At 35.0% G+C, this 12,652-nt stretch overlaps 1 protein-coding gene and 1 non-coding gene across 16 annotated transcripts in view; both read right to left on the reverse strand.

The window, feature by feature from the left end:
• RALGAPA1 (Ral GTPase activating protein catalytic subunit alpha 1) overlaps positions 1–12,652 on the reverse strand; it is a 242,119-nt gene that overhangs the window by 175,804 nt on the left and 53,663 nt on the right. For all 15 annotated transcript variants that reach the window (XM_038544500.1, XM_038544498.1, XM_038544497.1 and 12 more), the window contains exons 7-10: positions 11,428–11,543; positions 9,650–9,788; positions 8,193–8,401; positions 5,980–6,219 (exon numbers count right to left, since the gene is read on the reverse strand). In XM_038544500.1, the coding sequence (XP_038400428.1) occupies positions 5,980–6,219; positions 8,193–8,401; positions 9,650–9,788; positions 11,428–11,543 (704 nt within the window). The remainder of the gene's footprint in view (positions 1–5,979; positions 6,220–8,192; positions 8,402–9,649; positions 9,789–11,427; positions 11,544–12,652) is intronic.
• LOC119873055 lies at positions 4,602–4,706 on the reverse strand. Its single transcript, XR_005363858.1, has one exon. It is a non-coding gene; the product is annotated as a U6 spliceosomal RNA (small nuclear RNA).

The raw sequence follows: 12,652 nt of genomic DNA on the forward strand, positions 1-12,652 counted from the left end.
AGCAGGCTCCATGCACCGGGAGCCCGACGTGGGATTCGATCCCGGGTCTCCAGGATCATGCCCTGGGCCAAAGGCAGGCGCTAAACCACTGCGCCACCCAGGGATCCCTGAGAATTATAATTTAAAGTAAACCAAGGTTTGGTAGAACACATAACTCTTGATCTTGGGGTCATGAATTCAAGACCCACATTGGGTACAGAGCTTACTTAAAAATTAAATAAATAAATACAGTAAACTAAGGTTGACAGGACACCAAATACCTGGAGAAGTCAATAGCAGTTCCTCTCTGGAGGGACACAATTTTCAACCCAGGTTTCAAAGTAATTCCACAAAATTCCAAAAAAATATAAGTCCGTAACACAAAAACCCGAAACAAACGTGAATAAACAGAAATAACAAAAGGACAAAACTGCAAAAAACTTAAGTTAGTGGATTAGTGGAATAAAAAATATAAAATGAGCATTTTTAATGTTTTATTTTAAAGATTTTATTTATTTATTCCTGAGAGACACACAGAGAGAGGCAGAGACATTAGCAGAGGGAGAAGCAGATTCTCTGCAGGGAGCCTGATGTGGAACTCGATCCCAAGACCCCAGGATCATGCCCTGAGCCGAAGGCAGACACTCAACCACCACTGAGTAATCCAGGCATCCCATTTTTAATATTATAATTAAGAAAATGAAAATGAATATGAATAAAGAATGAATGAGCCACTGCAAAAAGTGAGTAGGCAGATATAAAAAACCACCATGTGCAATTTCAAAAATTAAAATATATGGAGTATGATTAAAAACTCAATGAGGGGAATTGTTTCCAAGAGTATGATGGACTAGGTAACCCAACTGATCCTCTGACTGAAAAAAACAAAATAGCAGATTCAAAGAGAAATTTAATCTTCTTAAACATACTGACTGATGAGCCAAAATGCAGGAAAAAAAATATTCAAAAATAAAAGCCTCTAAGAAATCCAAATTCAGAGAGGTTTTATGAAGAGCAATAGAGTTGACTTTCACTTTGAATGGAACCAATTACTTTGGTTTCCATGGACCTATTTTGGCAAATCTAGAAGTATACATCCAGTGGAAAAAGTCTCTCAAAAATAAAGACATTTTCAGACAGGCAAAAATTGTAAGTGTTAGATACCAATGAACATCCACTAAAATAAAATTCTAAATGATAAACTTCAAGTAGAAGAAAGTAATTCTAAATGAAAGACTGAGAGGAAAGATACTATAATCACAGAAAGTGATAAACCACATAACTAAATGAAAATAAAAACTGAATGCACAGAACAATAATACCAGGGTTAAAACACAAACATGCAAAATAGAACTGAATTATTTGATAACAACAATATGTTAAGTTGGGGGGGGGCAATTAGAGTAATAAAGTACCAAGATCCTTATACTGATAAGAAAAGGGTAAATAAAAACAATAATAACTTTAGACCTTGGGAAGTGAAGTAGTTAAAATTTATGTAGTTATCACTAAAGAAAAAGGAATAAATTATAACTTTTGAACAAAGTGACAGAAAAAGAATACAAAATGAGAAAACATCAATTAAAAAAGAAAGGAAAAAATAAGACAATAATAAAACAAAAGAAATACAGACATGGTAAAAAAAAAATACAGAACAAAAGAAGACAGTATCGACAAATCCAAACATTTCCATAACTATAATAAATATAAGTATTCCAGTCAAAAGACAAATTTTTTTTTTTATTATTATTCAAAAGGAAGTTTAATAAGAGGCCAGCTCACCTCTCCAATCTGACTGCCTCTGCCCTGGTCTTTTTTGCCAGCTCCCCTTTTTCTGCCTGCCCCTTGAGCTCACAAGGTCTTTGTCTTTGGCCTATTTCTTAAGCCAACCTCATTCACTTTTATAGCTTCATGTACAACAGGTTTGCCAGTGACTTCCAAATCTTACCAATCCCAAATTCCCTCTCCCAGAACCTTATACCCATCATCCCACCTCCCCACCGGACACCTTCACTTGGATTACCAGGTGTCAGCGGGTTTATTTTTTTTTTTTTTAAGATTTTATTTATTTATTCATGAGAGGCAGAGAGAGAAAGGCAGAGACAAAGGCAGGGGGAGAAGCAGGCTCCATGGAGGGAGCCCAATGTCAGACTCGATCCCAAGACCCTAGGATCATGCCCTGGGCCAAAGGCAGACACTCAACCACTGAGCCACCCAGGCATCCCATCAGCTGATTTAAAAGTGATCTCATTACTTTCCCCCCTAACCTTTGCCCCAAACCTGTTCCTTCTCTAGGATGCCCTTTCTTTAGTGAAGGTTCCCACCATGTACCTAGCTGCCCAAGACAAAAATCTCAAGAGTTGGCCTAGGCCCTCCATCCCCTTATATTCTTATAGGTCATCAGATATTCCTTCAACGTCTTATAAAGGAAGATTTTTAAAAAATCAAACCATATTTATAAGAGACATGCAAAATCTAATAATATAAAAGGGTTAAAAATTAAAAGATTATTTTAAAATACATGAGGTTTTTTTTTTTTTTTTTTTTTTTTACCCCCCCCCCCCTTTGCCGGCAGCCCACGCCTAGTTTTTTTTTTTTTTTTTTTTTGTAGGGCTTGATCTCCCAAGATCAGGAGTCCCATGTTCTTCTACCCATTGAAACAGCCAGGTGCCTCACAGGCTAGTTCTTAAAAAGAAAGTGGTATAAATCCACTAATAGTAAATAAAATCAACCTTAAGCAAAAATAATATCCACAGATGAAAAGGGCCATAAATAAAATATTTAATTCACATTTAGATATAAAATTTTAAACTGATATATACTTACTAATTATATAGCTTTAAAATATACAAAGAAAAATTTACGGAGATACAAAGAAAAAAATGACATATCACTGTTACAGTATAAGATTTTAACACACTCCTCTCCATAACTGTGAGATCATGTTGACAAAAAACCTTAAGTAAGGATATAAAAAAGTTCAGAATTTAATGATCATTGGATTCAACAGAGAAGAATATATTCTTTTAAAGTACACAGGGCATTTATCAAAACTGATTACACACTGAGCCATAAGTTTCAAAATATTTTAAACAACTAGTATCATACAGGCTGTATTCTATGTCCAAAAGAATCACATCAGAAATTAGTTAGAAAAAGGAAAATCAAGAAACTTTGTTTGGAAGTACAAATATTAAATAAGACACAGGTCAAAGAAGGTAGTAACGTGAAAATTAGAAAATAGTTAAAAGTGATAATAGCAAAAATGCTATGTATCAAAATTTGTAGAATGTAGCTAAAGTAGTACTGAGTGGTAAATTAATAGCCTCAAAAAAGCCTCATGAGAAAAATGTGAGACTAAAATTAATTAGCTAGGAAAAAAAAATCAAGAAAAGTAAAAAGAAGGAAATAACAAGGTGCAAAAGTTAACAAAAGAGAAAAACAAGTATAAAACAGACAACAGCCAAAAGCTCATTCCTGAAAAGGCTAATAGAACTGACAAATCTCTAGCAAGACTCATCGGGGGGGGGGGGGGGGGGGGGAAATGGGATGAATAAAAACTAACAGGAATGAAAAGGAGGGACAAGAATATAAATGCTTCAGAAGTTAAAAAGATTATAAGAGAATGTAATGAATTTTGAATTCTGTCAAATTTGAAAACAAATGCAGTGAACAAATTCCTAGAAAAAATATACTTACACAAAGGGACTCGAGAAATCAAAAATCCAAATATTTATAAAAGTCTGCTTTAAATTCTCCCATGGGATCCCTGGGTGGCGCAGCGGTTTGGCGCCTGCCTTTGGCCCAGGGCGCGATCCTGGAGATCCGGGATCGAATCCCATGTTGGGCTCCCGGTGCATGGAGCCTGCTTCTCCCTCTGCCTGTGTCTCTGCCTCTCTCTCTCTCTCTCTCTATCATAAATAAATAAAAATTAAAAAAAAAAAAATAAAATAAAAAAAAATAAATTCTCCCATAAGGGGGCACCTAGGTGGCCAGTGGTTGAGCATTTGCCTTTGTCTCACATCATGATCCCTGGGATTAAGTCCCACATCAGTCTCCCTGCAGGGAGCACCCTTGCCCTCTGCCTAAGTCTCTGTCTCTGTGTCTCTCTCATGAATAAATAAATAAAATCTTTAAAAATAAATAAATTCTCCCACAAGGGGTGCCTAGATGGCTCAGCAGGTTAAGTGTCCAACTCTTGATTTTGGGTCAGGTCATGATCTCAGGGTCATGAGATCAAGCCTTGTGTCAGGTTCCTTGCTTGGCAGGGAATATGCTTGAGATTCTCTCTCCCTCTTTTTCTGTCCCTACCCCCTTGCTTGCTGTCTCTCTCTCCAAAATAAATAAATCTTAAAAAAAAAAATTCTCCCACAAGTAAAGGACTCCAACATTATTTACCACATATCTTCCCTCTCCCATTCATCAAATATTCTATCAACACGAAACTTAAACTTGGCAACTAAAACCACTGCTAAAGCTGGACAAAATGTTAAAGCAAATTGGTTTTTCTTTCTTTTTTTTTTTTTTTAATTGTGATATTCACTTTGTTGGAGTTGTATGAAACTAAATCCATTTGTGTATAACTATACATTTTGTATTCATTAACACAAAAAGAAAGCTTCATGAATTTGCCTGTCATTAATTTGCCTGTGGTCCCTGTGCAGGGGCCATGCTAATTTTCTTCGTATCATTCCAATTTTTAGTATACGTGCTGCTGATAAAAGCACAAGGCAAGTTTGTTTCTTTAACTTAGGTTAACAAAGCTAATGCTGCCTCACGCTTTGTTTTGTGTATCAATAAGCAAGTGTACAAGGCAAAGATGTGCTTTGCCTAGACATCTTCCTGGCATGTAAAGGTATGTGGTATAGAATAAACAGCACTGAGATGGGAACTAGGATCTGGGAATTTTAGTCGCGGATCTACCAACTTACTTTCTGTGAGACTTGAATGATCCCCCCCTTCAGCTTCAAAACTCAATGATGTTTACCTGCAAAAGTTAAGTACTTTTGCTATTAAGAGCAAATGATTAGTTTTCATAAGGTTTATTTTCCACAAAATTTCTATGTAATTGAGAATGCGCACTTAGGAATTTCTAGCTATCTTTAGGTGAAATAGTTTTTATTCGTTTTCTTTCCCTCCATTTATTTATTTTAGTCCCCAAATATCTGCCTTAAGCAATTTTAATTTCAGAATGCGTTAGAGGACAAAACAGCTTCTGAAAGCAGGATGAAGGCAATGAAAGCATGCTTTTTCCGTTCAAAACCCACTTTTTATTGATTGGAGAATGTTAGATAAAATAATTTTACTATAATTTACTAATGAAATGGTAGGAAGAAAAGTGACCATAAGGTGAGTAACTAAGAAATTTGTTCTAATAATAGAAAGAGTATAGAGGATCCCTGGGTGGCTCAGCAGTCTAGGGCCTGCCTTTAGCCCAGGGAGTGATCCTGAAGTCCCAGGATCGAGTCCCATGTCAGGATCCCTGCATGGAGCCTACTTCTCCCTCTACCTGTGTCTCTGCTTCTCTCCCTCTCTCTGTGTGTCTCTCCGATGAATAAATAAATAAAATCTTAAAAAAAAAAAAAAATAGAAAGAGTATAGGGGCAGGTGGATAGATAATAAACTAAAATCTTCAAAAACTAAAATATAGAAATAACAGAAATCAATAAAGGATTAGATATAGTACATTTTAAAAATTAAATATGAACTTTAAAAAACATTTTTTTAAAAGATTTTATTTATTCATGAGTGACAAAGAGAGAGAAAGGCAGAGACACAGGCGAGGAAGAAGCAGGCTCCACGCAGAGCCTGATTTGGGACTCGATCCTTGGACTCCAGGATCATGCCCTGAGCCAAAGGCAGATGCTCAACCGCTGAGCCACCCAGGCATCCCTTAAAAAAAACATTTTTATTAAGAATTTTAAATAGCTGAAAGCCAGTATATTCAATATTAAAACCAAAGTCTATATCACAAATTAAAATTACTGAGAGGTACTTTACCTGACGAAATATCTCCGTGACAAAGTTTACATTACTTCTCTTAGAAGAAAAAACTCTGCGAACTATTTCAATGTCTGTGAGATGTTCTTCATCAATACTACAAAGACTAGATGAGCTAGGTTCTCGCTCTGTGAGAGTGCTTGTGTTGGAATGAGACTGTTCTGGTTCTGCAGTTCTGTCTGCTTTATCAGCATTATCATTTTTGTTTTCTTCTCTGGATACCAAGCTAGCAGCTGCTCTCTAAAATAAAAATGAAAGGGGGAGAATATCATCCAACTTGGTATTTTGCTTTCTAATAGCAAATACTGGTAGGACACAAGCATTCCACAAATAACTTACACCACTGTTTAAAATCGAGCATAGATTTAATTTAGAATCTACTCTAAATAATTAAGTGGCAATGCAAATAACTTACATCATTGTTTAAAATCAGGCATAGATTTCATTTAGAATCTAAATAATTAAGTGGCAATGCAAATAACTCAACATTAAGTAATACAGTGATACTCACTAATCATCTATCCACCCATAATTAGATTTTAGAATGTTTGCAGTACAAACAAGTTACAAAAAGAAATCAAAGGAATGGAAGCAAAGTTATGACAGAAATAGAAAGGAAGCCATAAGAAAACTCAAGAATGGGGCACTTGGCTGGCTCAGTTGGTACAGAATATGACTCTTGATCTTGGGGTTGTAAGTTTGAGGCCCACATTGAGTGTAGACATTACTTAAAAAAGAAAGAAAGAAAACTAAAGAGAACACTCTATATTCTAGTTACTTAAAAGAATTTACCATGACTAAAGATGAAGACTGAGCCTAGAAATAAGGTAAAAAGTATTAAGGTTGGTGATGAGGAAATTACTACCATCGTATTATAGTAGCACGGCAAATTACTTTCCAGTAAGTTACTCAATTTTTGGTCTCAGTTTTGTCACCTATAAAACATAAAGGTTTAAATAAATGATCTCAAACATGACTTTCCAATCAAAAACCCTGTGATTTTAGTACATTAAGTTCTAGGATCATGAAAAATAGTTCTGCTTGAGTTTCTACACTTAATCATTATTTGTAGAGACCTTAGAGCAAAATTTTAAGGAAAACATACCCATAGTTGGCTGCAGATAAATAAATGATTAAGGGGGATATAAGTTAAATTTTCTAAACACTAATCAACTAAACATACACTATACCTCCACTTAATTTGTAAAAGATCTAAGAAGTCATAACAAAAACACACAGTTTAAGATTTTTATTTATTTTTTATTTATTCATAGAAATGCAGAGAGAGAGAGAGAGAGAGAGAGAGAGAGGCAGAGACAAAGGCAGAGGGAGAAGCAGGCTCCACGCAGAGAGCCCGACGTGGGACTCGATCCAGGGTCTCCAGGATCACGCCCCAGGCTGCTGGCGGCGCTAAACCGCTGCGCCACCGGGGCTGCCCAGTTTAAGATTTTTAAAACTAAATGAAGAAAATCTGAGAAAAGGAAAAAAACTATAAATAAATAAACACTGCAATATAGGTAAGTTCAGAAAAAAACACATATTAAGGGAAAAGAAGAAAGTGGTAAGTGTAAAAAAGAGGGAAAACTGTTTAATAAAAAATACCAGAAGGTTAAATATCAGTCCCTCCACTGTAGAGCTGTATAATTTTACACCACATTTCTAGACTCCTTGCTCTTGTTGGTAAAAGGGGAAAGGAGATAGGGACAAGATTTTTTTTTAAGATTTTATTTTTAGGTAATCTCTACATCTAATATGGGCCTTGAACCCACAACCTTGAGCTCAAGAGTGGCATGCTCCACCGACTGAGCCAGCCAGGCACCCTCGGAGACAAGGCTTTAAATCAGGATTCTGTGAATGCTTAAAAATCAAAAAAGAACCATGATGTCCCACAACCATCTGATTACAAATTGTTTCCAACTGCAAGAATTCATGTGTACAATTCAGAATATTTTTAGTACTGCACAATTAACATAAAATACAGAAACAACTAGAAGCTGAGATTCATACATGACTGGAATTATCTCCTATATCTTCCAAGTTTTTTTCTATTAAGATTACTGACTCTGTAATTGTTAGAATTCAGATTAATAAAATGCATTTGTACAAAGAAAATATTACCATTATTTGTTTTAAATGTGTTCTACACCTAAGGTAATTGAAATCCACAGACACATCTCTTAATCCATTTTTCACAAGTTTGCCCTTTGTAGTACCTGAATATTCTTTGGCAAGACTTCACCTTCCATCCCAGGAATATGAGGTCCTGTATGTGGCTTTGGCTCAAGCCAGAAAGAAACCAGCCAACGGATGACAATAACTCGAGCCTTAATGAAAGGTTCTTTTGTACAATAGATTGCTTCATTGGTTTCAGCATCCTTTTTTATCATAACATAATGTGGCTTTGGTCTCACCTGTGGGATATCTATGAAAAATAAAAGGAAAACAAAAACCAAAATAAAAAAGGAATTATGCTTAGATACATCAACATTTTTAAACATTTGAGAAAACACTTGTGATGATATCCTTGTTTTGGAAGTAGATTTAGTACAAAAATGGCATTTTAAAATAATCTGCTAGATATTGCATGTAATCTAGAAGAATGAACCGTGTATCGCGATATACGGAAATACGTCTTCTTACAAAATATCATGAAAAATCTCAGCGAATCCTAAGTACACGGAAGTTTCCAGAGTCATTTAAAATTAATGAGAACTTGCGACACCTGGGTGGCTCAGCGGCAGGGCATGTGCCTTTGGGTCGGGGTGTGATCCCGCAGTCCCGGAATTGAGTCCCACATCAGGCACCCTGCATGGAGCCTGCTTCTCCCTCTGCCCCTCTCTCTCTCTCTCTCTCTCTCTCTCTCGTGAATAAATAAATAAAATTTTTAAAAAATTAATGAGAACTCACTTTAACTAACCTAAAACTGAGACACAAATTTTGAATACAAGGTATGAGAATTTTTCCTTGATTTTTAGAGCAAAAATATTTTTAAAGCAAATATCATTCTCAATTGCAAAGATCTGCTACTCTAATTTAAGTCCTTTCTACTGGCCTTAATGGTTATGCCTAAGCCTATTAGCTATCTAAACTTGGCAAAGCTTGAAATAGGAACATCCTTCTGTAAAAAGAACATTTCCACATACAGACTGCCAATGCCTTCTACATATGGAAGAGGTCTGCTTCTAAACCAAGATTCATCAGAAAGGCTCTAGTTTCAAGACTCAGCCACTCTGGCACAGCCACTAAATACTGGACTAAACATCATCAAAATATACAACAACATTATTATTCATACAGAATCTGAGTAAGACATATACTACATTGAACCTGTGAGGGACCTTAAAAAGAAAATTTATAATATAGTTTAAAGATCATACAAATATCAGAATTTAAGTTTAATTTATAATATCAAATATTTCTGGTGGCTTAACTTTTCCAGTCAGTGAGATCCAAAGATTAAAAAAAAAAAAAAAAAAAATCTCTTCACTCTCAGTGAAACTTTCCTACTAATAAAATTCTATTTTCTGTATGAATCAAGGTATAGTATCTCTGAACAATCACTACAAATATCAAATATTATCAGTTTTCTGTAGGTAACAAATGCCAACTTTACAATGAAGTATATTTTATTCTTATGTGTAATCTTCTACAAATTCAACAGACTACCTACCAAGTACAGGATGATATAAACTATTCTCCTTGCAGATGTTTGGGAAAATATAAGGCAAGTAATATTTCTTAAAATGTGAAAACAAAAATGAAAATCCTCTTTCTTGGTTTTCTTTGTTCTTCCATTCTAAGCTTTTTACCTAAAAATAAAAAAAAACAATCAGAATCATTCCACAAGATAAAAACAGTGATCATAAATAAGATTATAAAAGGTTACTTAAGTGATACACTAATTTGTTATACTCTAAAGCTATACAGCTAAATATATATAAAGGGCAAACTGTAGAAACTAGTATAATGCCATGTAAATGCATTATATATATTTTAAAAATCTTAGAAGTTAAAAGTGTGCTCTGAAAAATTTCAAAGTTGACTCAAACTTGGCTGACCTATGACAAATTACTAATGATCTTCCCCCCTTTGCCCTGTCCTGAATAATTCAGCCTTAAAAGTCACATGAAATACGAGTGGGGAAAGAGTGAAAGCAGTAGCAGCTAAGTGCAGTAATCAGAGGCTGACCGCAGAAGCAGGGCATCCATGAAGGGATATAGCAGAGGTGGCAGCCCAGTGGAGACTTAGAGCCTGGTAGGGTGAAGACATGGTCCATGAAGTGAAGGGGTGGAGGATAAGAGGAGAAAGAGCAGTAAAATATAGGGTGTGAGAATGCCAATAGAGTGAGGAAGATATTTAAGTACGGGAATGGTAGAGGCCCAGAGTAGGCTTCAATGAGATACCACTATACATTACTCCTTTAGAATAACTAAAATTACATACTGACCATACCAACTGTTGATGAGGATGTGAAGCAAGTTTTAAACTTCACAGATTAAGCTGTGAATGTAAAAAAATTAAGCTGGTGGAATGTAAAAAGGTACAAACATGTGGAAAACAGCTTGGCGATGCCTTAAAAAGTCAATAAATACTTCTAATAACTGGTTATAACCCAGTTATTCCACTACTAGATGTTTAGAAACTTGAACATCTAGTGTTCATGAGAAAAGAAGCTTTATGTCCACAGAAGGACTTGTTTATCAATATTCACAGTTTTATTTTAATAGCCAAAAACTGGAAACAACTCATATCACCATCAACAGGTGACTAAATAACAAAGCGTGTTGTTATATCCATACAATGAAAAACACAGCAATAAAAAGAACCAAACTTTGATACACATGATTTTCAAAATAATTATGATAGAAAAAAGAAGCCAGACCAAAAATAAGTAAATACCATATGATTCCGTTTATATGAAAATATGGAAAATGCAAACTATAATGACGTAAATCATATCTACAGTTGCATGGGAATGAGGCAGTGGTTAGGAATGGAAAATAATGTATTACAAGGCCATCTGAGGACTTTTAGGGGTGATAAGATCATTATCTTGATTATGGGAATGGCTACATGACTATATATATATGTAATATATTTCATTAAATTATGTATTTGAAATATTGCAGTTTACTATATGTCAGTTATATCTCAATAAACCAGCAAAACAATTTTAAAAATCTATGAGGCATAAAAGTTGTTTTTTAAAAAAGAAAAACTGGTAATAATAATGACAGTAACAACTAGCTCCCTTTCTAAGAGATTCATAATCCCTCCATTGATTTTTATTTCAGGAAAAGCATACAAAATATACATTGTCAAAAGTAAAAATTTGTCCTCCCTCAAGAAAATAAGTATCTCCTCTAACAGAACAATGGCAAAAGAGGGAAAAATTAGTTACCCACACGAGATGGTAAGAGGCAGGATAGCAAAGAAGATAACACATACCTGAATTACTATGTATTTTAAAAGTGCTTCAAGAAAATAGCTTGTGAGATCTTCTTGTCCTTTGTCTCCTGATTGTGGGGGGACTAGAGGAGTGATTTCCTCTATAGTGACTTGGGCTATACAAAGACAAAATTTAATTATAAAACAAATTTAACAATGAAATACTGTGATTGAAAATAAAATTTAACTATAAAACATATATGCAATAAATACTGCTTAAAAACGTTCTAACAACTGACTTGAAACAAACCTGAGATCATCTAACAGTCCATTCAACAACCATAAAGTTAAAAAAATAAAAAAAATAAAAAAATAAACAACCATAAAGTTTAATAATCAACTGTTTCATAAGCCCTTGACTGAGATGTAACAGGGATGGAAAGACAGATAGTAAAGGGCTTAAGAGTGAATCTTACTTGAAAAAGAATTTCTACTTTAAAATTTACATTAAGTGTGTCCATTACAAAAATTCTATAGTATGATGGGAAAGAACAATAATGACCCTATTTATCAATTAAAGGACATATTATTTGGGGCACCTGGGTGGCTCAATGGTTGAGCATCTGCCTTTGGCTCAGGTTGTGATCCCTCGATCCTGGAATTGAGTCCCACATCAGGCCCCCACAGGGAGCCTGCTTCTCCCTCTGCCTCTCTAAGTCTCTCATGAATAAACAAAATCTTAAAAAAAAAAAAAGGGATTAAAAAAAATAAAGGACATATTATTTTAGTAACGACCATGTTCAATGTTCACTCTGTAAAGTAGCCCCTTTATTCAAAGAATGAAATGCTATTTCCCTCTCAAAAAGGATAGCATATTGGACGCCTGGGTGGCTCAGTGGTTGAGCATCTGCCTTTGGCTCAGGTCGTGATCCCAGGGTCCTGGGATCAAGTCCTGTATCAGGCTCCTGGCAGGGAGTCTGCTTCTCCTTCTCTTTCTCTGCCTCTCTCTCTGTTCTCTCATGAATATATAAATAAAATCTTCAAAAAAAGAATTTAAAAAAATAAAGGACATATTATTCTAGTATTGACCAGGCTCACTCTGCCTCTGTGTCTTTCTTGAATAAATAAATAAAATGTAAAAAAAAAGGACAGCATCTTAGTTCCTTGATTACAAAAATCCATGTATAAAATAAGAAACGTGACCATTTTCTAAAATTTTCAGATAGTCAAAAACATTCATTATAACAAATGTAAATTCAAGAAAATTGACCACCAACTAGCTAAA

The sequence above is a fragment of the Canis lupus genome, chromosome 8, assembly GCF_011100685.1.
Source record: "Canis lupus familiaris isolate Mischka breed German Shepherd chromosome 8, alternate assembly UU_Cfam_GSD_1.0, whole genome shotgun sequence".
Classification (NCBI taxonomy): domain Eukaryota; kingdom Metazoa; phylum Chordata; class Mammalia; order Carnivora; family Canidae; genus Canis; species Canis lupus.